The 27,905-nt window shown below is 40.7% G+C and overlaps 1 protein-coding gene and 1 long non-coding RNA gene across 3 annotated transcripts in view; one reads left to right on the forward strand and one right to left on the reverse strand.

Annotated features, from left to right (window-relative positions):
* Nucleotides 1-3,528, reverse strand: part of LOC136871953 (calcium-independent phospholipase A2-gamma) — a 65,339-nt gene extending 61,811 nt beyond the window's left edge. Inside the window, exons 1-2 of one of the 2 annotated variants that reach the window (XM_067145707.2) lie at nt 3,334-3,528; nt 1,525-2,023 (exon numbers count right to left, since the gene is read on the reverse strand). In XM_067145707.2, the coding sequence (XP_067001808.2) occupies nt 1,525-2,023; nt 3,334-3,389 (555 nt within the window). In that variant the 5' untranslated portion in view covers nt 3,390-3,528. Of the gene's footprint in view, nt 1-1,524; nt 2,024-2,291; nt 2,449-3,333 lie in introns of those variants that run through there. The other variant, XM_067145709.2, reaches the window with a different exon arrangement.
* Nucleotides 3,529-3,646: 118 nt separating this feature from the next.
* Nucleotides 3,647-27,905, forward strand: part of LOC136871955 (uncharacterized) — a 107,343-nt gene continuing 83,084 nt past the window's right edge. Inside the window, exon 1 of the long non-coding RNA XR_010859844.2 lies at nt 3,647-3,796. This is a non-coding gene — a long non-coding RNA (uncharacterized lncRNA). The remainder of the gene's footprint in view (nt 3,797-27,905) is intronic.

Here is a 27,905-nt window from a genome sequence, read left to right on the forward strand (position 1 = left end):
AATCTGATTATCCGCACCTGGATAATCAGGAGTTTACTATACTAACACGTAGGTACTTACATCTATCCCCATGAGTTACTGTCATCCCATCAGCACAATAATTAAAACCGAGAGGACTTCTCCTCTTTGTAAAACTTACAACCTGACTTTCCACCCTGTTTACCATCACACCATTGTCTGCTTTCCATTTCGCTACTTTGTTGAGGTCTGTAACTTATTTATTACACCATACAGTGTAACATCATCCACAAAAAGCCTTTCTGTGATTCCTGTTCAACATCAATCATCAACGATCTGCATTTAAGACTGTTGCCCAGGTGGCAGATTCCCTATCAGTTGTTTACCCAGCCTTTCCTTTAATGTTTTCAAAGAACTTAGAAATGTATCGAACATTTCCCTTTATAAATTATTCCAATCCCTTACTCCTTGTCCCAGTTCCTTAGACCCTATTTATATCATAGGCCTACATCTCGAGTTACAGGCCAGATCCCTTCCTTAATGCAATGTGATTTTTCAACTATTCAAACATCAGTTGTCCGGGTGGAAGTTAGCAGCTAAAGCCACTCCCTCTAACCCCTTCAGACCCATAAGCCAACTTCGCAGTGTGGTCAACATCTTTTCCTATAGGCCCTAGCACTCCGCCATATACTTTCTCCAGATTTATAAAACAAACATACCGAACATGTCAATAACAGCATTTAGGGAAGTTAATATGAAAGTATTTTTCCAGTGTAGGAATGTGGAATACAATATGAGAGACAGTCTACTGATTAGAAACTTGCTGTTTTTGTATTCCAAACTAAACAAAAAATCTTTAAAATACAGCTAAATTTATAATTATTTAGTATGTTATAGTGGGGTGATTGTGTTTATGGCTGTATGCTTACAATGGTGATGTGGCACGTGATATGGCATAAAACATGTCAAGAGGCAAGCATCTAACATGTCACTTCAGATTAAACCAATATACACAAATGCATGATTGCCCACTGTCATAAGTCAGTGTCACATGAATGTAGCATGCTTCACTTTAGGCAACATGTTACATCCATGTCAGTGGGTAGCTGTGAGGATTTTTCATTTGTTACTCTAAATAGGTGTATAGGCTACTTAAAGATAAAAGACAATCTAAACTTCAATGCTAATTTTATCAGTCCTGAGCAGAAATATTCACGTAATTACTATCCCCTTAATTCTTCTGTAAAAACTTAAAACGTTTCGGGATGCACGATTACTGAACTTTTTATACAAATTGAAGGTACTACATCCACCTATGTTAGCTTGCCAATAAGAGTGCACCCGAAACCCTTCTACTATGATGTTTATCATTATTAAATAAATTTACCAATGCTAGTATAGCATGTTTGGTAAAGAAGCATACCATTACCAAGTCTGTCTACCATAGCCTATATAAAACACATTTCAGATCATTCTGAATTAGCCTAATACCAGTGATAAATGAGGACAATACAAAACTCAAAATACAGTGCATAGTTTTGAAGAGAAGGTTCACTTTAAGCATACCTTAGAAATGATATCCTTCTTTGGCCTCCATCTTGGGACCACATCTCCTCCGTCTTCTACACTTGCTTTTGGACTCATTCTCCTCTTTATTTCGCTGAGCATTTGAGGGAAACTATAACCTTCTTTCGAATGTAACTCCTTAGTAGCAACTTTAGGTACAGGAGATGAAACAGGCTGTGTTGTAGCTGGAGTCGAAACTTCTTGTGTTGCAACTGCATCTTTGGATATAACTTCACTGTTTGTAACAGTGTGATCCTTTCTTCGACTGACATGCTCAACCTCACCATATGTAGAAGGTACTTTTTGAAGCAGAGATAGCCATTCTTTATTTAATATGAAGAGCACTCCTCTATCATTGGATGATTTGTTTAAATAATCTCTCAGATGATTTAAGAGTTTCCAATGGCTGATTGACATGGTCTTGAATTGAGATTCCACTGGCTCCTTCACAGATCCATCACGTATTTTTTCCGGGTTAGCACTTTCAGAATTGAACTGCCTGAAAAACAAAACCAATAAATAACTTAATAACAAAAATGGTAGGGAGGTGATAATTATGAACAATCAAATATGAAATATGGCAGAAGTGGTTAGGCGAAATGAGACAAAGATAGTAACCACTATGCTACAGTCATCTAGTTACCTCACTAAAAGACGGAAACAAAACTGTATCCGTGTTTACATCTTTGAAAAATCATTTATCTCAGTGGATCCCACTGTCAAGTCCTTATTTCCCATGGTACAAATTTAATAAACGATGCTGTTACCTTTCCTCGCGGCCACGGGCAATAATGGCAGCTTACTAGGCATCCTGTAAGACGTGTTTTCATTTTAGAATTTTATCCTCAATACGAGGACCTAAGACTCAAAATATTGAACTACCCATCACACCAGACAAGTTGCAGCTGATTGAGCTCAGCTGTTTAGCTTATACACTATGACGTCATATCTGGTGATGGTAACTTTCAATATCACCAACATACTGAAACAGCAGGAGCACACGAAACATATGTACAAATCTGAGTGTGTGTACCTGCCATTTAGTTGGGTATACTGTATTTTCCTCCTTTTCATTACAATGTGTTTCCCAAAGATTTATATACAATATAAATTCTACTGTAATACAGAAAAGTAACATAATTTTGCCCCAAAGTTGGTAATCTATTGACAGTAGGCGCTTTAAAAATATCTTTCAGACAATAAATGCCAGTTTGGCAAGACCAAAGAGAATGAGTTTGGCCGAGTTTGGCAAAAACCCAGAACTGTTTAGAACCGAACATTGTCCTATGGGATTGTAAGAGACAGGAAAAGGCCCTAGATGTCCCTCGTATGCTCTAAATATAATAATTAGCAGTAGCTATTTCAGTAAAGGCTGCATGCATCTTTCTGTTTATATGCTAAAATCGTGGAGGAGGATTATTTTCGTTACTCCGTCTGATTTCACTGACAGCAATCAACCCACAGTTATATACTTCAATTCGTGGAGCAATTGTCTCAGCGAATCAGGTTCGTAAATGGAACAGTAGCATAACGAGGACTGTCTATAAATTAATCACACGTTCTTATTTTTTAGCACCATAGTTTGAAATGATGTTAATACAAGCAAACAGCTCAGTTTAAAAGAAGAATATAACTGCAAGATCAGCTGTTGATGGGGGGCGGGGGGCTATATACTGTACGTAGGTAGCAGGAAACTCTCCGATGAGCTAAATTATTTATAAAATAATAATGTACTCAAGCTTGTATGGATGTTATATATAAAGCACAACAGATGGAAAATTTGACGTAGAAAAATTCTGGAGTACACACCTTCTCACTAAGCAGACACAACGATTGCACTTTCGTATATTTTTACTTAATGACATTTTATCAGTTTGCTCATCACAGCAAATCGCGGAGCTCTTTCACTCTGGTTGTTGTCTGTAACAACGTCCGTATTTATCTGGGTATACACGCGAAATGCGCTGTCATTGATCACCCTACTGCTCAGTCTACTACTCGCACTCGCATACAAGCGCTAGTTTAAAATTGTGCGATAACCTTGGTTATCCCACGCTCATGTCTGCTGCAAGTTGTTCACAACACATTCAACGTCGCCTTGTGACGATGTTTAATCTCGCGAAGTGTTTATGACTGAGCAGTGCGAGCAAGACCTGCAATGCAAGCGGGCCCAGGACTTAAGGGGCTTGCAGACTTCCCGAGAAAAAAATAAATAATTAAAGGTGACATCATGACGTTGTAGAATGGGCCGAAAAAGGCTGTTTTACAAATCGTAAGTAGAGTAATTGTCAGGTAGTTGTATCTTGCTGCAGTTATTGTTATGGTGTTGAGTCTAACACAGCTGTCTTTGGTAAACAAGAACGGCAAATTCTCTCAAAACGTCCTGTGCCAAGTTATTATCAGAAAAAAACAATGACAATTAGTAAACTTACCGGACTATCATATTTTATACCTAATTATTCTTGTTACTGTTTCTTTCGCAAAACGATCATTTTCGAAACTGAAACTGTACAAAGAACCACCCAGGGTCGTAACGAGTGTAATACGGGCCCACCTACCAAAATAAACATTCGGGCCCTCTCAAATAACATTTAAAACCTATGAATAACTGAATATAAATGTAATTACAGCTGGTAGAAGTAATGCAATATATTGTCAAGTTATACAAAGAGATTATTCATTGTTGTCAAATTACTAAAAAAATAATGTTTAATAGATTCCATTTGACTGTCTCCGTGTTTTAACGGCTAAGCTGCTGAACTGCCAACTATGAACCACTTAGAAGTTCGTACTTAGCTTATTTGTTTCATTTTTCATCCCCCTGTGGGTGGGGTCGGCAGAATAACACCAACGGTATCCCCTGCCTGTCGTAAGAGGCGACTAAAAGGGGCCCCAGAGGCTCTGAACTTTAGTGCGTGGACTGGCGACCATGGGCCCCTCAGCTGAGTCCTGGCATTGCTTCCACGTGTGCCAGGCTCCTCACTTTCATCTATCCTATCCGACCTCCCTTGGTCAACTCTTGTTCTTTTCCGACCCCGACGCCATCAGGTTTGCGAGGGCTAGGGAGTCTTTCATTTTTCATGCCCTTCGTGGCCCTTGTCTTTCTTTGGCCGATACCTTCATTTTTCGAAGTGTCGGATCCCTTCCATTTTTCTCTCTGATTAGCGTTATATAGAGGATGTTGCCTTGTTGTACTTTCTCTTAAAACAGGAAACACCACCACCACTTTCACTTTCAGTAACTACAGACCTATAGTCTGTAACCGATACCGAAGGCTTGGTTACAACAATTTATTTTATTACAACACAGAAAAATATACGAACAAAATGAAATCAAAAACTATTCAAATAAAGTTTGAAAAATATCAAACCGCACAACTCATAAATTTTCTATATATAAAATAAGAGTTTTGTCTGTACATTGCTCAGAATTTGAAAAAAAAATGGTATTTCTGTATCGGTCATGTCCTCAGTAACAAGGAAATGCATGTTTTACTTTTCCGTAATTTCTGTCTGTCTATCTGTCTGTATGTGTGTATGTACACGCATCACGAGAAAACGGCTGAAGAAAATTTAATGAAAATCGGTATATAAAGTCGAGGGATCAGTCACTACAATCTAGGCTATAAATAATTTTATTCACGCTGAGTGAAATGGTAGTTTAGGGGAAGGCCTAAAACTTAATTCTCAAATATTTATGTTATTAGTGGTCCTATTGATAAATACTATATACTAAAGTTATATAGAGTTAAATTTCCGATCATTTATGTCTTATACATTTTTACCGTACCGGCTATGATAACACAGATATTCTTGAATTTGTATTTTTGTTGCTAAGTCCATATCAACGCCGAGCCACGAGAAAATGGGTTAACAGAATTTAATGAAAATCGGTATGTATATATATATAGAGTAGGGGAATAAGAAACTACAGTCTAAGCTATAAACAATTTTATTTGCCGTGGATAAAATTGTAGTTTGAGGGAAGGCGCATAAAATTTATTTTTTAAATACCTATGTTATTGGTCCTATCGAAAAGTACTACATAACAAAAGTTACAGAGAATACAATTTCCGATCTTTTTTTTTTTTTTTTTTACCGCACCGACTATGATAAGAGTGGTATTTCAGAGTCGGAAAGAAACTAAATGTGAAGGGCTACAATATCGAAAGCGCATAACATTGATCAACAATAACATTACATTGACCATTGTTTGTTGTGATATTCTTTGCCTCTTATGCTGCCAATGAACTCCGATAAATGGGATTACTGCTGCGTACCGAGTATAACAGCCTCACTGAATATTGGCGGGAAATAGCTGGGCAGTTAAGATAACTTTCTTCTTTGGCATGGTGTTCGTCTGGTTCATACATTTTCTGATATTGCAGTTACGTAACACCCTGGTTCATCATAGTATTGCAGCTATTCGATCCCTACTATGACGCGATTTTGAATGAGCAGTGTGCACACTTATGCCTAAGGCAGAGGCCCACTTAGTAGTAGTAGTAGTAGTAGTAGTAGTAGTAGTAGTAGTAGTATGACCTGGTCTAGAATTACAATTTAGGGCTATTCCAAATTATAGCACCACAATTCACTAAATAACTCAAAATTCAACCCTCTTTCTCTTCACTTTTATTAAATTCTACATTCATTTTATTCCAAATTAGCAGTGAAGAGGAGTTTTCTCCTCTGGCTCCAAGTCAGACTTTTCTGCCGCCAGTGTAGTGAATTGAGGTTTTCCGGCTCATCGGGTACTCCTAGGAAACAGATCAGTAAAAGGGCATAGTTTTTGCCCTGGGACTCTCCACTATTCGATCCCTCCCCCCTTCCCCCCCCCCCCCCCCCCCCCCGCCGAAAAAGACAAAGAGTGTTCACGGATTACAGCTGTCTGCGGGTTGGTCAGTCTAGCTCTGGAACTTTGGACTGTTAAATCGGCAGCGTAGTACTATTCGTTAAAGGTGAAAAAATGTGTGAATTTTCATTTGATCGAGTATTTCATATGAAAGCATTGGTTATAATCGCGCCACTCCTACTGACATCATTGTAATGACCTATGTTCATTTCAGTTGGGAAAACCACTAAGACAGTTTTTCTGAGGATGTAAAAAGGGAGATGGAGAGTGAGTGTCTACCGTTATAATAAAAACTCCCCAACCTGATTGAGACTGATGGTAGGCAAGTGGGCCTATCATTGCAATTAAAATTCCCTAACTTAGTGTTCATATGAGAAAAGATGTCTGGTGACTTCCCCGTCGCGTTTCAAGGGTAACGTTAAGAGCTATGCAATTTAATACAATCTTGCTCACAATGTGTACACTACCTAACCTAGAATTCTGTATACAATGTAGCATGGGCGCCCACAAGGGGGAGGGGGCACTTGCTCCCCCCCCCCCGCTGGAATTCTAATAAGGTTGATGTTCAATTGTTTAATATCATACCAGATTATACAGACAGTCATCTAAACATCTGTTATAACCGGAAATTTCTGTAAACAATTTAATGTTGCTGACGTTATATTGGTTTTTATATTCAAGAAAAATATTGTAATAATGTCATACAATAGGCTACTAATGGAAATATTGCTTCAGTTTCCAATGTGGTTACGCCTTCCCTAGTTTTAGGTACCGTATGTTTCCGTTTCACTAATCATCATCATGAGTGCCGACTAACTACTTTTGCCACCCCTCGTACGGTACCTTAGGAATTTGTCCTCGGCAGTGACCATAAGGGAAAGCACATTCTGGAGATATTTTTATACATTACCACACCTCTAGCGAAGTTCAACCCCCTAAACCAAGGTCGTGTTTGTTTCAAATATCTACAAAGTAGACAGGTTAATGGTGGACGCAGAGTTGTGGTATGACGTGTGGCAAACCAAGGACTGTAAACCAGATATGAATTTCCTGGAACTTTTAAAAGAAAGTAAGGATTTTTACCCAAGCGTAGGTGTTGTTTGAGAAATGTGTATATCCCTACCCGCGACAACGTGCAGAGCGGAGAGGAGTTTCAGCACGCTTCGTAGGGTGAAATCTTGGCTTAGATCAACAATGACAAACGATCGACTTAGTGGGCTTTGCATGCTGTCTTTGCACCGTGAAAGAATGGCCGAGGACAAACAGAAGTTTATTAAAAACGTTCTTACACGATTTTCCAGAGAAGCTCCTAGAACAGGGATGGCGAACCTTTTCCAACAAGTGTGCCATTTAAAGTCTGGTTTATTATTCTCAACTGTTGACTGTGCCACTGGTTATTTTCCTTTAAGGAATGGCTACAACCTACAACACCGCCCCCCCCCCCTCCCGACGACTTCCTTCCCAAATTACCAATTATGTTTCATAATATGCTATTAATTAATTAATATTTTTATTTGTTTGTTTGTTAGATATATACATTTGGTTGCATGCTCCGTGGTCGTGTTTTGCAAATACTGCAAAAAGTACATTTTTGAATATGTTTTGCGAATACCTATTATTATTTGTAAATAAATAAATAATAAACTTGCATTGTAACACACTTCGTCATTAAATATTTACTGTTGGCAGCACCGAAGACGCTTTCCCGTGGCTTCCCATTTTCACACCATCAAATGCTGGGACTGTATCTCAATTAAGGACACGGCGGTTTCCTTCCCACTCGTAAGCCTTTCTTATCCCATCGTCACCATGAGACCTATATCTGTGTCGGTGCGACGTAAAACAAATAGTAAAAAGATAAATATTATTAGATATAAACATCAAAATTACTAATATTGCTAATGGAATTCACTTCCTCCATTCGCTTCATTATCTTCCCATGTTGTCGTAGTTCGTATGCTCAACAATCATTTCTACCTCATCACATTTCCGCAAGGAAATAAAAAACAACTATCCGTGCTTGCAAGGTCACATCCATGCTTTCATAAAAACATACTGCTTGCATCTGGGAGTTATCCAAATTGGCTTTCAATTGCTCCGAAACTTCTTCATTCACTCTTATTATTCTATCCTTGACAACAGTTCAGCTGGCTGGCATTCCTTTCATTCTGTTAATTATTTGTTGTTTGTTAGGGAAGTTTTCAAACAATGTGTCGGCCATCAATAAAGAAGTTCATGTCAAGAACGCATCGTCAGAAAGTGGTTTCCCATGTATGCTGTACTATGCAGTGAGACAGATGGAAACAGCCTCACTTATAGTATTCCTTGGCCGGAAAGATGATACAAAAGAACTACTATAGGTTATTTTGTGTAATGTTCGATATTTTGTGACATGAACTCTCTTCTTTCTTTATTTGGCATGGAAGAAATAATTGAATGATTAGTCTCGAAATGGCGCTTTACATTAAATGTGAGGGATACAATTGTTTTCGAACATAGACAACACCTTTCTATCAGTCCGAATTCCCTTGTCCACTGTTCTTGAAAAATCCGGCCACTAACTTTAAGTTTCTCTTCTTTTCGGCACCAAAAACACGTTTGAGAGGTCCGAATACAAAACCACCCGAAAACGGCACTATTATCTCATTTGATTTTCGGACCTATCAGTTTAGCAGTGTTGCAATATTGCACGTCCGGATGGGACTAGTATTTAGGTTTTCGATATTGATTTCTTACACGTGAAACACTAAAAGATATGTATTGTCTGTGGTACAAGACATATATTAAAAACAATATTATGTTCATGTGGCGTGCCACCGAAATCGTGTTCGCGTGTCACCTAGTGGCACGCGTGGCATAGGTTCGCCATCCCTGTCCTAGAAGAATGCAACTTCTCTTACCCGATTCTGTTGTTTAAGGACATATTACTTTAAAAAGTAATTTAAACTATTAATCAGATTTAAGCGTGCTTTATGTCCATTTAAATAAAAATGATGGATAATATTTGTCATGTGATCGATATGTTTTGATTGAATGAATGTGTATGCTGGAAATCGTATTACGAAACTAAGCCTTCATATTCCTAATGCTGCTAAATCAGTACAGATTTTTTGATTCGTACTTTTTTCTTCTCATTTAAAGTAGACAGAACATTTGCGTAGCTAGTGCTTTTTATCACTGCCGTGAAACTAAGTGTGTGAGGAAATAAAATGAACATTACAAAGTTTGTCATTCCGTACAAGTGTTTCATTATTCTAACAAGAGCACTGCAAGATATTCATGATTGGCTGTGAAGAAGAGGAAAAACGTGATGATCCACTTTAACGGTGAGTACAAAACTAGATTTTTTAAAAAACATTTGGGGATATTATTTTTAAGTAACTGACAAATTATCCCATTGTGCGTGCTATTCGAATAATTAGCCAGGTTGAGTTTTAGAGATATTTCTACAGTTGAATTTAACATAGTGACTTGGTATTATCTCAAAATATATCCATTTGTTTAGAAAATCCGCCAACTTAGTTAACATTGCCATTTTAAGAATTGCTTGATTTCTAATTTTTGGAAATACGAACTGATGATTATATCATTTGTAACCATTTTAAGAACTCAACCTTTTGATAATGAATCACAGAAGAGGAAACACAAAATGTTGTGGTCAAAATCTCTGAACTAAATGTTAAATATTCATTCATTCCGGCCATGAAGTACCGACGGTTTCAGAGCAGCAAAGTGCTGCAACGAAAATGGGTGGGGGTGGGGCTGCTTGCGCATCATCGTCATCTAGATAGGTAATGAAACGGAATAATTTATCTTCTTTATAACAGGAAAGTTGATCTAGAAAAGTGTTAATGTGCCCCCCCCCCCCCCCGCGCCCCTGGTAAAGATCCTGCGGGCGCCCATGCAATGTAGAATTCCGTAGTGAAGCACGGGTACATCAGCTAATTAAACCTATTTTTAACTTCACGCAAAGAGCAGCTGAGCTGGGTGATTGTTACTACAACTTCTTATTGGCATTGTACCCTGTTGTAGAATTAATGTGCGACAAAAGCAAAGTGTTGTGCAAAATTTATGCATAATACGATCTCAGGTGCACTACACATGAAGAAAGTGTAATTTCCCAACTAATATAATTATGATTTATTGGTATCAATTTTCATTGCTGTAATTATTTGTAAATAGTTTGGTGCAGGTGTTTTCTGAGGAACGTGTTGCGAGAGACGGCAAGGGCAAGAAATTGTTATAGCTGTGCTGTTACACTTAATACAATAAACTGCTGCTAGATGCAACCAAGTGGCACTTCATCAACGTACAAATTGTAAAAGCAACTACAATATTTCGACTGATTCTACAAAACCGCCCAGACCATTTTCGTGCAGAGTGACGTTAGGTTAGGTTTCTGCGGGGTTCCTTAAAGACCCTGACCCGTCTGTATTGCAGGCCCTGCAGATCCTAACGTTACGCCCCTGGAAACCCCTAAGAAATGATAGGTCCAAGGCAGATGCAGTGAACTCCGCCTCATCCGCATCGAATGTGACATACACTGCCGTCATTGAAATCGTCAATGCCTTTGCATCCTAGAAAGTACACTACGTGGTCCAGTCTCTTAAGACTCTAATGGTAGCACTGTAGAGTTTAAAAAATGTAAAAACCAGGTGAGTTGGCTGTGCGGTTAGGGGCTTGCAGCTGTGAGCTTGCATCCGGGAGATAGTGGGTTCGAACGCCACTGTCGGCAGCCCTGAAGATTGTTTTCCATGGTTTCCCATTTTCACACCAAGCAAATGCTGAGGCTGTACCTTGATTAAGGCAACGGCCGCTTCCTTCCCACTCCTAGGCCTTTCCTATTCCATCGTCGCCATAAGACTTATCTGTGTCGGCGCGGCGAAAAACAAATTGTAAATAATTTAAAAAAATTAAAAACAAAAAATAGAAACATTACGCTGTATTTCAAACCCTACAAAAATATTTAATTTTCAAAATTAAATGTATTATTATTTTACATTAACTACTTCTGCAATCTTATAGCAAGTCCTCTGTAGGCTATATAAAGAGTCTCTCTTATAAACCCAGACCAAGGGCACGGTGTTTGCACACTATACTACAGCAGCTACCTCAGCCCAAGTTACGTCGCGCGTGGCCGCCCTGTTTCGAGTGTGTATACAATCTGATATGAAATCTTATAAATCTTATAAAAGATGCTGTAAGTGTCATCCTTCATAATGAGGGGCTTTATAAAAACCATTGGGTCGAATAAACGATCATTCAATGATGCAAGATAGGCCTACCACTCACAATATCTCACTCTTGTGGCTAGATCAGCAAGGTTTTAACCTTTAACCGGGTATGCGGGGTGCTGAAAACACTCCACGTGTAATATTCAATTTTTTATTTTTTCTGACAGAAATTGGCTACACTGTTGAGAAACTCAGTATCTTCTTGAATAAGCTTGGAGTTTAATATAGCGTCATTTGCATAGTTTGAAGGTGTGTCTATTATTGCCGACAATAGCATTTATAAGCTGGGATGTCGTTAGCACCCCGCACACCCAGTTACGTTACACATCGTGTCTAGTTGGTTTCTACTTTGCAAATTGAGCTGTCGCTTATGTGTGGTGTTGGGAGTGTGTGAAATGAATACTTCTTTAGATGAAGTGCAGGAACTTATCAGGAAGCTTCTAGATGAAGTTTCAGAAGACGATTCTGATGAGTTACTGGAATCTGATGATTGTGAAACTGATAACTATATATTTAGTGACCACATTTCTGGAAGTGAACAGTCTGATGGTGATGAACCTGACGACATCAATTTACGGTCAACTCCGGGTTCCATACTACCACCATCAACTAAGTTACAAGAACACCAAAGTACATGCTAGGGAAGGACAAGAAAACAAAATGGGGAAGAAGCACAGTAGCTGGTAATGTTCGCACCCGGAAAGAAAACATAACTCATCTACCAGGTACAAAACTAATGGCAAAAAATTGTGCTACGGTGTCGAGGGTGGATTTTCAATATTGCTGAGAGAATGTTACCACCCGCGTAAAACGCCGCACGGGAAGACCACAGGTGTTTAACGAACGAACATCACGTCGCCTACGCAGAACCATACTGGGCGCTCGACGGGCTGTTGTGAGTCAGATCACTGCTTAGTTAAATGTTGGAAGTGAGGAACTCATTTCTACCAGGACTTTAAGGAGGCAATTGCATCGGGTAGGCTTCACCAGCCGACGAACAACTCGTGTCCCTTTGCTGACACCTCGACACAGAGCTCAACGACGTGCATGGGCTTGCGAACACCTTCAATGGACCATGAAACAGTGGCGGCGTGTGGTATGGTCCGATGAATCCCTTTTTTAGTTGTATCAATTTGATGGGCGCGTGAGAGTGTGACGTATGCCGCATGAAGCTATGGATCCTGCGTATCAACAAGGTTGTATCCAGCCGGGAGGTGGCTCAGTTCTGCTCTGGGTGGCGTTCTCATGGTCGCAATTAGGACTCACTGTCCGGCTGCAGGAAGCGCTGACAGGTGCACGTTATGTGGACATTCTTTCAGACCATCTGCATCCCTTTCTGGCCCTAGAATACCTTGATGGAGATGCCATTTTTCGACAGGATAATGCGCCATGTCACCGCTCTGTGGTGGCACGCAGGTGGTTGAAGGAGCACTCCAGTGAAGTTAAGACCCTGGATTGGCCCTCTAGATCCCCCAATCTTAATCTAATCGAGCATTTATGGGATGCTGTCGATGCTGGTGTACGTTCCATGAACCCCACACCAACTACACAAGAACAATTATTGTGGGTAGCAGTGCAAGATCCGTGGTTCCAGGTACCTCCAGAACGATTCCATGAGTCGATGCCTCGCCGTATTGTTGCCGTTTTGAGGACTCGCAGAGGAGCAACTCGTTATTAACATCACATTCAGTGTCTTCCCATGACTTTTGGCCACTCAGTGTATTTTTACAAGGTCATATTAGTCAATCATCCAGACTGCCGCCTTTGCCATTTTCGATGAACCAGTCCTTAGTTTGATCTCTCGACAGATATCCATCCGACATGGTTCAGCTATCCACCGCGGCAAAGTCACATGGTTTACTGGGGAGGATGATAAAATACAGTTTTAAATAAATAAACTTACAGCCTTTTTACCGAAAATCATCCTTATTAACATGTTGTAAAGTGAGGCGGGTGACGATAAATAAATTCACGACTAGTAGCATCTATTCTAAGATTTATTAACTATCACGAATTGCTGTATTACACAGGCACACAGTCATTCTCATTAGCGCGCTCTTTCTCTGTGTTCTCACAGTTCAGACACACTAGTATTTCACTCTGACAATTATGAGCTAAAACAGTCCCACTACACACGTTCCTATAACTGTCAGTCGGATCCTAGGGCAGTTCACGAATAAAATCACTGAACACCTCCGTGGCCACACAGTCCCCAGTTTATGCGCGCGCAACACAGTCACACAGGATTGTACGCGGTGCATAATTCGTACCCTCCCTCCCTCGCCAAACACACACACGGTGGTCTTCATCCGTTATCCCTAGAGCAGGCGCGTGGGGGACAGGCGTCACCCAGATCATTATTACTTTATGCCCTTGGTATTTCGTTTGTTCCAACCCGCGTAACTTTTAGTGGCTTTCGAGGATATTGTCGCCAACAATACCTGATAATGCTTCTCTTGACTGTTTCATTTTTGTGCCAAGCAGAATCCATTTAACATCGGTGGGTGACAGGTGTCCCCCACGCGACCCATGGTGCAACATTTTTTTGAAATTCTTCTTGGTGAGTAATAATAATTCAAAAGTAAATTTACTCTAACCTCATCATTAAATCATGATGTTATAAGATTGTTTCTGTTTTTTATATGATTGCACGATTTTTAGGTGTGGACAACATTTTATTGCTACCATGTCCGGACCTAAAAAAACAGAGGACTGCAAACTCGGTGGATCCTTCAGTTATGCTTGATTGGCTAAATTAGTCATTTAGCGAGGAGGAAGATATTTCAATTCAAGAAAGCGATGATGGAGACGAGGATGCAGTTATTGTTAGTGAACATGACACCGAAGACATTGTTTTGCGATTAGTTGAGCCGGTGAAGGAAAGAAATCGAAATATTACCGGAGATAACTGGTTTTCCAGTATCCCCTTGGATAAAGCCCTTCTTACATATAAGTCCCTGACATATGTCGGCACAGTACGAAGTAACAAGAGGGAAATTCCGAAAGAGCGTTTACCGCACTAGCGAAGGGAAGAAATGTCTTCCCTCTTCGGATTTCAGAAAGAGTGCATACTTGTGTCATATTGTACTAAAAAAGAACAAAACTGTTTTGGTAACTTCAACAATGCATCCTGATGATGCCATAGACACAGGTTAACAAAAGAAGCCAAACATGATAAGCTTTTATAATATGACTAAAGGTGGGGTTGATTTTGTGGACCAGCTATCTCAGAAATATGATGTTGCTAGAAGCACACAGCGATGGCCAATGGTAGTGTTCTTCAACTTGAGCAATATTGCTGCAATAAAGCATTTATTATTTTGAAGACAAACCAGAAGTTTGAAACAAAGATGAAAAGGAGGAATTCCTCAAAAATATAGCTTGGGAAATGATTAAACCACAAATTCAACGCCGATCTATGTTTCCGCAAATACCACGCGAGATTAGAAGACGCGCTCGGATTTTGCTGGGGACGGAAGAGTGTGTGCAGTTGAAAGATCGCCATAGGGATAGAGGCAGATGTTATCTGCGTGGCAGATCTCGTGACAAAACCACTAGAAGATGGTGCTCGAAATGCAAAAAGTGGGCCTGCGCGGAGCATCTGAAGGATATCTGTATTATTTGCGTGGCAGAGTAACCGCCACTTACGTATCATTGTTGGCGGCTGTATTAGATTCCTATTACATTGTTACTCTATATTTTTGGAGAACGCTTGTTATAGAATATAAATTTTCAAGTAGTAATGTAAGGACTAATATTTGAAACAGAAGACAGGCAGTCTAAACCAAAAGCCTGTAAATAATTTTCAAATTGTCACTTTTTGTAAAAAGGGTATTATTCTTTAAATATGGATGTTTCAGTTAATTGCTTTTGATTTAATATCTTTGTATAAATCCAATAAATCATATTATCGGTGATGAATCTCAACATTAGTTTATTTTACGGAGAAGAACCTCAAAATTATTTGGGTGACACCTGTCTCCCACGCGACCAAGCGTGTTACAAAATACTCTGAAGAAAATGGAAATTGCAACACCCAGAAGGAGTGGTGCTACATGCTGCAATTGAACATGCAGGACGAGTGTTCGGATGTGATTCGATGATTACACTTTCAGGTCCCTCTGACCGCAAGTTTGGACAACAATCAATACAGGATGTGCCCACCACGAACTGCAATACATTGATGAATTCGTCGAGGCATGGAGTCAATAAGGCCGTGGATCGCTTCCTGAGGAATTGTGGCCCATGCTTGCTGCACTGCACGGGTCAGTTGTTCCAGAGTTGTTGGTGGCTGAGGACGGTTGGCCAGTTGTCGACCCATCATGTCCCACACATGCTCAATTGGACTGAGGTTCGGGGATCTGGCGGGCCATTCTAAGGTTGTGATGTCGTGGAGAGCTTCTTTGCGTGCAGTGTGAACCCGGGCATTGTCCTGCTGAAACATCCCATTAGCAATGTTCGCTATCATAGGGACAACCACTGGATTGAGCACCCTATCAACGTACAGTCGAGCAGTCATAATGCCCTCAACAAGCACTAATTGTGATTTCACATTAAAGCCAATAGCTCCCCAGACCATAATTCTTGGTGTTGGCCCTGTGTGCCTCTCGACAATAAGATCTGGGCGGCCCCTCTCCCCGGTACGTCGGCGCACACTATTCCGGCGATCACTGCGGACAAGACAGAAGCGCGATTCATCACTAAAGACGACCCTATGCCATTCGTCGACCCACGTCGATCTTTCTCGACACCAGGCTAGCCTTACACGTCGCTGTTGTGGGGTCAATGGAACACCTTCTGCAGGGACACGGGCTCGTAAGCCAGCTGCACGCAGGCGATTACTAACGTTTTGTTGTGTAACGTGGGGTGCCACAGCTGCTCGAATTCCCGCTGCTGTTGCATGGGGTTCCATCCGGGCCATCCGAATGATGCGGCGATCCTCTCTCACAGTTGTCTGTCACGCTGGGCCTGAGCCAGGTCTACGAGTGTGGGTACCTTCATTTGACCACTGCTGCCACACGCGTTGTACCGTAGATGCCTGTCGGCCAACACGTGCAGCGACAGTCCTTAGCGATAATCCAGCCTCACACAGCCCAATTATCCGAGCCCTCTCAAACGGCGACAGTAGTTGATAGCGTGCTCTTCTCTGTCGTCGAGGCATGTTTGACGACAGTCCTTAGCGATAATCCAGCCTCACACAGCCCAATTATCCGAGCCCTCTCAAACGGCGACAGTAGTTGATAGCGTGCTCTTCTCTGTCGTCGAGGCATGTTTGACGGGAAACACTCCATTGCACAGACTGCAAGTTAACTACGCTACACCAGAGTCCGTATACTGGAGTTGATTCCTCCGCGACCAATCGCGTGGGGAGACCTGTAGCAACAATCCAATGGATCTGAAACTTTGATCGTTTACATACCTACATGGCTTCATTCCATATCTTGAAAATCAAGACAAACGACCAATGCCTTCATGGTGTTGCAATTTCCATTTTCTTAAGTGTATGACGCGCCTGCTCCAGGGTTAACCCTCGTCGCTCAGCTGCTGCACTGTTCCGTCGACAATGTATCCAGTATTCACAGCCGTACACACACTTCACAGCACTGTACTCAATTGCACTGCACTGAACCATTGACTGTAGCACTCCTCGGACTCTGTCGCTCACACTGAACCACTGGGGCTACTGCGGTATGCCTTTTTTGACGGGGGGTGGGGGAGGGAAGGAAGGGAGGGAGGAGTTCTCCTTCAATATTCCTCTAGAGAGAAGTCCCTGGATCTCTCAGAAAATTCGCGTGTACTCACCGCAATGCTATGACCCATGCTCCGTGCGCCGATGATCATTCCACGTTCAAAGTCGGTTAACTCGCGGCGTGTTGCCATCCTCACAAACTGATGTCTGTGACAAACTGCTCAGCTACGCCACAGCTAGCCGCAACGCTCAGGGGTCATACATGGCACATTTTCTAATGGGACACCCCTTCCCCTGACTTTTGGCCAATCAGTTTATTTACCATGGCTTAACTATATCGATACTGAAAGTAACGGGGAACTACAGCCGTAACCAACTCCCGAGGACATGCAGCTCTCTCTCTCTTTCTCTCTCTGCATGAATGAAGTACTGATGAAGGCTTCCTCCCGGGTAAAATATTTCGGATGTAAAATAGTCCCCCATTCGTCTCTTCAGTTGGGGACTACATGGAAGGGTGTAATCATCAAGAAGATGAATACTGACATCCTGCGAATCGGTGTATGGTATAAATTATTAGAAGCTTGAATCATTATGGTACGGTAGGTTAGATAATCTGAAAAGGGAAATGGATAGACTAAAATTAGATGTAGTTGGTATAAGTGAAGTACGTTGGCAGGAAGAATAAGATTTTTGGTCCGGCAGCTACAGAATTTTCAACACAAAATCAAACATGGGAAATGCAGAAGTTGATTTAATAATGCATAAGAAAATAGAGCAGCGGGGTAAGCTACTACGACAAGCATAGTGAACGAATTAGTGTTGTCAAGATAGACACCAAGCCAATGTCCACCACAGTAGTGCAGATCTACAGTATATGCCTATTAGTACAGCAGATGATGAAGAAATAGAAGATTTAATACAATATGTAAAAGGGGACGAGAGTCGAATTGTGTGACTGGATTGCAGTGGAAGGCCAAGGAAGAGAACGTAATGCCGTAGGAGAATTCGGACCGTGACGAAGGAATGAAAGAGGAGGTCAGATAGTTGAATTGTGCACCAAATAATTTGGTCATTGCTAATACTTGGTTCAAACACTCCAAACGATGGCAAACATTGACGAGACCTGGAGACAGAGGGAGGTATCAAATAAACTTCATTATAATAAGGTAGAGATTCAGAAACTAGGTGTTGGATTGCAAGACTTTCCCAGGAGCAGACACGAACTCTGATCACAACTTGGTGGCCATGAAATGTCATATGAAGTTGAAGAAATTGAAGAAAGGAATTTAAGTTGTAGTTATGAAATGTCATATGAAGTTGAAGAAAGTGAAGAAAGGAAGGAATTTAAGAAGATGTGATCCAGATTAGTTGAAACGAGAGAGTGAGAGGGATTGTTTCAAGGAACATGTTGTACAAGGACTACATGAAAAGTCTGAAGGAAACACAAAAGATGAAGTGAGGACAGTCGTGAAGAATGAAATCAGCAGGGCCGCTGAAGAAAGGTTAGGAAGAAAAGTTCAAGTAAGAACCAGTGGGTAATTTGGGAGATATTATACCTGATTGAGGAACGGCAAAAATACAAAAAAACCGGGCGAGTTGGCCGTACGCGTAGAGGCACGCGGCTGTGAGCTTGCATCTGGGAGATAGTAGGTTCGAATCCCACTATCGGCAGCCCTGAAAATGGTTTTCCGTGGTTTCCCATTTTCACACCAGGCAAATGCTGGGGCTGTACCTTAATTAAGGCCACGGCCTCTTCCTTCCAACTCCTAGGCCTTTCCAATCCCATCGTCGCCGTAAGACCTATCTGCGTCGGCGCGACGTAAAGCCCCTAGCAAAAAAAAAAAAAATACAAAAATGCAAGAAACGAGGAGGGCAGAAAAAAATTCAAGAAATTAAAGATTGAAGTAGATAGGTAAGTGCAGGACAGCTGAGAAAGATGGCTGAAAGAGAAGTGCAAGGATGTTGAAGGTTGTATTGTTGTAGGAAAGGTAGATGTTGCATACAGGAAAATCAAGGATACCGGTACCTACCTTTGGAGAAAGGAAAGTTAGGTGTACGAATATTAAGAGTTTTGGTGGAAAACCACTTCTAGGGAGGAAGACACGGCAGAAAGATAGCAGGAACATATTAAACAATTGTATCAAGGGAAAGAAGTAAACGATAAGGTTCTGAAACAAGGAGAAGCTGTTGATGCTGATGAAATGGGAGAACAATTTCGAGGTCAGAATTCGACAGAACTTTGTGAGACCTAAATAGGAACAAGGCACTTGGAAGTGATGGCATACCCTCAGAATTACTGCCTTGGGAGAAACGAGCATGGCGAGTTTATTCCATATAGTTTTTAAGATATATGATACAGGAGAACTGCCATTCGATTTTAAATAGAATGTTTTTACGCCTATTTCCAAGAAAGCCGGTGCTGCCGACAGTGGGATTCGAACCCATTATCTCCTGAATCCAAGCTCACAGCTACGCGACCTTATCCGCATGGCCAACTCACTCGGTATTATTATTATTTGTTATTATACTCACACATAACACTATCCTCCACCACAATAACACGCGGTTACCTACACATGGCAAATGCCGCCCACCCTCATCGGAAGGTCTATCTTACAAGCGCTGCACTCGGCTAGAAATAGCCGCATGAAATTAAAATTTATTATTATTATTATTATTATTATTATTATTATTATTATTATTATTATTATTATTATTATTATTATTATTATTATTATTGAGAGCCTCCGTGGGTTCAGGTGGCAGCGCGCCGGCCTCTCACCGCTAGGTTCCGTGGTTCAAATTCCGGTCACTCCATGTGAGATTTGTGCTAGACAAAGCGGAGGCGGGACAGGTTTGCCTCCGGGTACTCCGGTTTTCCCTGTCAGCTTTCATACCAGCGACGCTCTCCTAATCATTTCACTAGCTGATGTACTCGAGCTTTGCTACGGAATTCTACATTGTATACAGAATTCTAGGTTAGGTAGTGTACACGTTGTGAGCAAGATTGTATAAAATTGCATAGCTCTTAACGTTGCCCTAGAAATGCGACGGGGAAGTCACCAAACGTCTTTTCTCATATGAAGACTGGGTTAGGGAATTTTCATTGTAATGGTAGGTCCGCTTTCCTACCATCAGTCACGATCATGTTGGGGAGTTTTCATTATAATGGCAGACACTCACTCTCCACTTGCCTTTTTACATCCTCAGAAAGGCTGTCTTAGTGTTTTTCCCAACTGAAATGAATATAGGCCTTTACAATGACGACAGTAGGAACTGCGCGATTAAAAGCAATGCTTTCATATGAAATACTCCATCAAATGAAAAACCACACATTTTCTCACCTTTGACGAACTTTTGACTGCCGATCTAACAGTCCAAAGTTCCAGAACTGGAATGACCAAGCCGGTGGGGGTCGAATAGTGGAGAGTCCCAGGGAGAAAACTATATCCTTTTACTAATCTATTTCATAGGAGTGCCTGATGAGTCGGAAAATCTCAATTCACTACACTGGCGGTGGAAAAATCTACCTGATTTGGAGGCAAATTTTTCCTCCAAGCCAGAGGCCTCTTCACTGCTAATTTGGAATACAATGAATGCAGAATTTAATAAAAATTGAAGAGGAAGATGCCTTTCTTAATAAATTGCTCTTTTCAGGGTTGAAATTTTAGTTATTTAGTGAATTGTGGTGCTATAGTTTGGAATAGGCCTAAATTTTAATTCTAGACCAGGTCACACTACTACTACTAAGTGAACCTCCGCCTAAAGTGTGCACACTGCTAATTCAAAACAGCGGGTCAGAGTAGGGATCGAATAGCTGGAATACTATGATTGTGACATACCCACTCAGCCCACAGATGTGTGACAGTATAATAAAGTGGCGGGTCACTTTAATAGTAATATAAATAAATGATATCTCATTGTTTCTCAATAAACAATATCCCATGGGCGCCAGCCTTCAAGCTTTTGGCTTGAAAACGATAGTTGATTAATAATAATAATAATACGTCATGAGACTCAAAAAACTCCCAGAGGTAGAGTGACGGGACACTAACCATTAAGTACACTAACTTGGAATTCAAGGATTATTAATAATCATTTCATAAAATACAAATTAAAACAGCTATTTATTAGGATGAAAAACGTGACGTATCGGCGTATTAACGAAATCTGAACTTACGGAAGCAAAAGAAAAATTGAATGAAATTAACTATAAGAAAATGAACTGTTGCGCGAAGACTTGCAGTAACTTATGCCATAAGCTCACCATTTGTAGACTCTGTTGTCTTGAAGCCGATGATCGATGGATCTCTCGTACCGGCTGCCTCATCTGTTGTTGGATTCCAGTCCTACTTATGCTTTTCCTACCTTTAACACTTCCTATTGATGCGAGCTGAAGAGAAGACTAGCGGGGCGTGAGGTGGGACACGGGGGAGCAGCTTTCTCTCTCTGTTGTCTCGGCTATGGCTCTTCCTAAAACTATCGTCAGCCAGCCTGCAGCCAGTCTGCCTTTGATGATGCAAGTGGCCAGTCGAACAGCTCGGTAGCGTTCATCTTGTCTATGTGTCGTAAGTGTTGAACAGCGATTTATATACTGAGGCTTATATAACTGTGTTATAAAACATTTATGTTATTATAGTGCTACTTTGTATTACTATTATGGAACCCTGCCGGAAGAAAGGAAAGACTATCCATAGCGAAGCTAGGGAGGTTATCAGGCATGTTATCCAAGAATGTGATGAAGAGGCACGAGAAGGGCAACTGAAACACTTACTGAGGCAAACTAATTTGCGTGTATCTAATTACACGGGCATTTCAGTCAGCACAGTGAGTAGCATTCGCAGGGAAAGTACAGCAGCTGGCGATACGTCACTATCAACACCAGGGAAGCATCGCCCACAGCCCGAAGAAAGAAAAGTGCAATGTGATGGGTTTAATAGAGATGTAATAAGAGAAGTAATTCAAGACTTTTATGTAGTCCAGAAGAAAGTGCCTACTTGCCCCAAGCTTTTGAGTGCCATCAAGGAGAAAATCGAATTTCCGTGGGGCGTTCATTCCTTGAGGCGAATTTTAAGAGACATGGGATTTAAGTGGAAGAAGTGTCAGAATTTCAGAAAAATTTTGGTGGAGCGCCCAAACATTGTCAGTTGGCGCTGTAGGTATTTAAGAGCTATGCGGCGTTATAGAAGTGATAATCGTTCTATTGCTTATATAGATGAAACATGGGTAGATAATAATTTAACATTTAATAAGTGTTGGCAAAGTGACAATCAACCTGGTGTTATGACCAACAGAAGCTCATCGAATCGCTTAATTATTGTACACGCGGGATGTGAAGATGGGTTCCTGGAAGGAGCGTTGGTTATTTTTAAGGCCGGAAAATCGTCAGGAGATTATCATGGCCAGATGAACGCAGAGAATTTTGAGAAGTGGATTCGTGAGAAGCTGTTGCTAACCTCCCTAAGAACAGTGTTATAGTGTTAGATAATGCTTCGTATCATTGTGTGCAACAGAACAAACCCCCACGAAGTATGCTGTTAAGAAGGAAATGAAAAGCTGGCTAGAAAGGAACTATGTGCCATACGGTGAGGATATGAGAAAATCGGAGCTCTTTCATTTGATTGACATTAATAAAGGTCCCGAGAAATTCTTCCGGATTGATGAGATGTTAAGGTCGCATGGGCATGACGTAATTCGTTTGCCGCCTTACATGTGCGAGTTTAATGCCATTGAACTGGCTTGGTCAAAGGCAAAGAGGATTGTACGGGAAAGCAATGTTACCGGGGACATTTCCATGACAAAGCTTGAAGCCGTAACGAGAACTGCAATTTCTTCTATTACCAAAGCAGACTGGGAAGGATATTGTTCCCACGTTCGTAACAGTGAGGAAGAGTACTGGAAGAACGATGGACTGATGGAAGACGCGCTCGAAGAATTCATCATATCTATGGATAGTGACTCTAATGAATCAAGCGATGACCAGTTTTCCTCGTCCGAATCCGAACTTTCTCATCCCCTAACAGACAGTGAGTAACCCATCGAAGATGCTCTTCAAATACTTCTTCGTAGGGTTTCTGTTAATTCGTTCGTGTAACTTTAAGTAAGTGTTCACCTTAGGAAATATTGTTTTTAATGATATTTTACTTCGTTATTTTGTGTATCATCAAGCAAAGTGACATAGGGACACAAGGCTTGCTGAAGCTAATGTAGGCCTACAGTCTATTGTTTTAAATGTTAATTTATTTGATGGTTGTGTGTATCAAGGAAAGTGACATAGGGACACAAGGCTTGCTGAAGCTAATGTAGGCCTACAGTCTATTGTTTTAAATGTTAATTTATTTGATGGTTGTGTGTGTCAAAAAAGTGACATAGGGACACAAGGCTTGCTGAAGCTAATTTAGGTCTACAGTCTATTGTTTTAAATGTTTATTTGATAGTATTGTGTATAAAAATGTGACATAGGGACACAAGGCTTATTGAACCTAATTTAGGCCTACAGTCTATTGTTTTAAATGTTAATTTATTTGATAGTATTGTGTATAAAAATGTGACATAGGGACACAAGGCTTGCTGAAGCTAATTTAGGCCTACAGTCTATTGTTTTAAATATTTTGTGATTAATAATATTCTATAAAATTATGTTCTTCAGCAAACTAACTGGTCGAATAATGAATAAGTTACTTCCTCTCTCACCCATTTCAGACGGTACAGCACTGGGTTTCTGAGCTTACAATAAGTCTGTGGGTTCAATCTCGGCTAAGTGCAATGGTATTTGAAGGTGCTGAACTACGTCAGCGTCGTGTCGATAGCTTTAACGACACATAAAGTAACCCTTGCGGCACAGAATTCGTGACGCACAAGCGGGAACATTGTTATACAGAATAGTAGAATAGAATACCCCTTCCCCGAGTTCCGGATCGCCTGGAAAGAGTAATCATTTATTGCTATTTTTGATATGAATGCTCTTCTTGTATCTATTACTACATTAAACATTATAATTACTCCTAATCATTATTTACACCCAATCTTAAATTGCAGTTTTTAATTTTGTTTCCTTATAATTCTTTTTGTCCTAGACATTAACAGTGTTATATTGTCTAGAACAACACGTATCTTACCCGTACTCCTATTATTAATTAGTGTAAAATTGTTTATAAGTCCGAACAGATTTCTCCTTAGCTTACAATAGACATTATATATTAACTGAATGAGGGAATGACTGCATGTCTGGATGAGTTGCATGATTGGATCGTAATCATAAAAATTGTTATACGCGCACATATTCAATCTGGTTCATTATTAGACTATTATTATTATTATTATTATTATTATTATTATTATTATTATTATTATTTTCTTCACGTAACGAACACGCCGGTACATGTGTGTGTGAGAGAGAATGCATTCGTAACTCGGCACACTGACGAACGAAATTGACCTGCCTGTAGCTCACTTCTTGAAACTTACTACATTTGAAATATAGGAAATAAATATCGTCCTCTTTTAGTGATGTAATCGTCATCGGACATTTTGTAAAAATGTGTAAAAAGTATTATAATAATTAATGCAGTATATATATTAAAATAAAAAATAATAACAGAAGCTCTTTCGATTTGCACCTTGAGGATGGACTCCGCTCCTGATAAAATCGAATGTTGGCATAAATTCCTAGTGTCAGTGGAAATTAACCTAGATTACTATTAGTTGGAAACTGCCTTGTCTTAATATTTCGCTGGTCGGATATAGTCTATTAACAGATGAATAATGTTACCCACCTGCGATATATAAAAATACATCGAGTGCCTTGCAAGAAGAGACCAGCTGAGGACACTGCGACTGCGAGGGCGAACGTTTTCAGAAACGCAAGTACATACACCAGCTTGGTGACGTGAAGCCAGGGACGAGGGGAGAAGCGAGGCCTAACGCATTCCCGGCCACATTCCTAGCGGAACTCTTCTCTTTAGCTCCCATCAATACTGTACTCCGTACATAAAGTCATAATGAGTCCTAATTTTAAATGCAAAACCACCATGGGTTATGTTCATGGAGAGAATACACTTGTATTCTTCCGTATTACGGTACAGTAGCGTAGCTAAATTCATAATAAAAGCCCTCTTCCCTTATACTAGTCAAAACCGGTCTCCCGTTGACTACCTCTCGGTACTGAGATAACAGGTCCCAATGAGAGTAACTTTTGAGTAATATATACTCATATGCGAAGTGAACTAAGTTAAAATCTTCTCCGATGTGCAGACGTAGAATCGTAGTAAGAGTGTCTTCCAAGGGTGTCTCTGTGTCTCAGAGTAAGAAAAAGAATGTCCTCTCCAGCTCTTGTCGGTGGTATATATCGGTTCAAAAGTCTCCCTCCATCAGCCATATCACATGGTCCAGGAAGATTCGAGGTCTCATCCCTTCTCCTATGTATTGCTGTGAATCCACCACGTTGCTTCATTACGTCCATTCACATAGGCTAAACTTTCCCGCGAAATCAAAGCGTCAGGTAACGAACTTCGAAAAGTCGGCGTTCATAACGTTTCAACTGTCTCTTCAGAAGGTGGAGAGGGTAAAGTCTCTCGTAACCTTGATGACGTACTTTTTTCTGAAAATAGGCTGAAATTAGCCTGCTGACTCTGGTCACCTCACAACGGCTATTGGAAAATTTACTGCAAGCTATTAATATGAATGATGTTGAAATACTTTACCCACTATGTGGTTCGTTCAGAATACGTTATAGCCGCGATACAAAGAAATGAAATGATGATGTGAAATGGGCGATTAAAACCCTATATATATACATATTAATTTAAAAATGATCTACCAGTGATTAAATATATACATATTATCAATTAATTACACAGTTCAATAATTTATCACATGCCGTGATGTTCCAAACATCAGATGATGAACCAGTGTGTAACGTACCAGCAGTATCAGAAAATGTATAAACCAGAGGAATGGCATGCTAAAGAAGAATGTTTTCTAACTCCCCAGCTATTTCCTACCGATATTCAGTCAGGATGCTATACTCGGTACGCAGCAGTAATCCCTCAGGAGGGTGAGAAGAGTAATGGAGTAGCCCTTCACCACAGCTAGGCTGTTGAGAAAGTGGGCCCACTTGGCAGGATGGGGAAGTCCTTGAGGCCACGCCCATTCGGCACAACCATGCAAATTCGGGAGGGAGAATGCGGTTAAAATTGTGCTCTCTTCCTATTCAAACACAAGGCATCTAATTATAATATTGTTACGTGCCAGCCCCGTGGTAGCTCCCTTTGGTACTTCCAGGAAGGGGCTGGTGACTCAGACGACCTGGAATCTCCCAGTCGGCCTGTGGGGTGAGACCGGCCTTTCCGTGTTTTATTCTCGGCGGCCGGCTTACCTGTGACTTCCTTGGAGATTCAACGGGAATGTTCTGCCTGTAGTGACATCATGAAATTTCTGGATCAGATCACGTGCGCTATAAAAAGGGAGCCTAGCCGTGGACAGCCAACCAGAGTTGGAATCCGTGGGGGAGTCAGTGTGAAACTCAGTGAGTTGGGGTTCGGTTGCTGGGCTGAGGGTGACAGAGGTGTTGGCTGTCGCCATTGTCCCACCGAGGTCTGAACGAGGAGCTGTTGTTGTAGTGTCGGAGAGACCAGTGAGTGTGTAACTGGAGGTGACAGAACGGTAGGCTGTACTGTGTGTTCGTCTAATTCTGTGGACTGAGAATCGCCGCGAGCCAGCGAGGATAAATGGACCTGTGTTAATGTTCGCTGTTGTGAGTATCGTCCTGCTGTTGAATACTGTTGAGCTATTCAATTGTTCACTGCATGGAACTGTGCAAAGTAGTGGACTATCATTGGAGTCAAACCGACGAACAGTCGTCGTCGTGTGTTGTATAGCCAGGGCCACTGTCTACTTACAGTGGCTGTAAGAGGTGACTGGACTTGGGGGAAAGTGAAAGTAAGGATTAGTGTCCCAGGTAAAGGAACTGGCTGGACGCTTGCTGCGCCATAAGGTAGAGAGATTTGTAAATAGACTTGTAATGAGTGTGGCCATTCGTAACTGGTTAGAGTTGTATGTGTAAATATGTATGTGTGATAGCAACAAAAATAAAAAATCATGAATATCTGTGTTATCATAGCCGGTATGGATAAAATGTATAAGACATAAATGATCGGAAATTTAATTCTATATAACTTTAGTTATGTAGAATTTATTGATAGGACCACTAATAACATAAATATTTGAGAATTAGATTTTAGGCCATCCCCTAAACTAACATTTCACTCAGCGTGAATAAAATTATTTATAGCCTAGATTGCAGTGGCTCATTCCACGACTTTACATACCGATTTTCATTAAATTCTCTTCAGCCGTTTTCTCGTGATGCGTGTACATACATACATACATACATACATACATACATACATACATACATACATACATACATACATACATACATACATACATACATACATACATACATACATACATACATACATACATACATACATACATACATACATAAATTACGGAAAAGTAAAATGTGCATTTCCTTGTTACTGTGGACATGGCTGATACAGACATTATTTTCAAATTCTGAGCAATCTACAGGAAAAAAAACCCTT

Source organism: Anabrus simplex, chromosome 4 (genome assembly GCF_040414725.1).
Source record: "Anabrus simplex isolate iqAnaSimp1 chromosome 4, ASM4041472v1, whole genome shotgun sequence".
Lineage (NCBI taxonomy): Eukaryota > Metazoa > Arthropoda > Insecta > Orthoptera > Tettigoniidae > Anabrus > Anabrus simplex.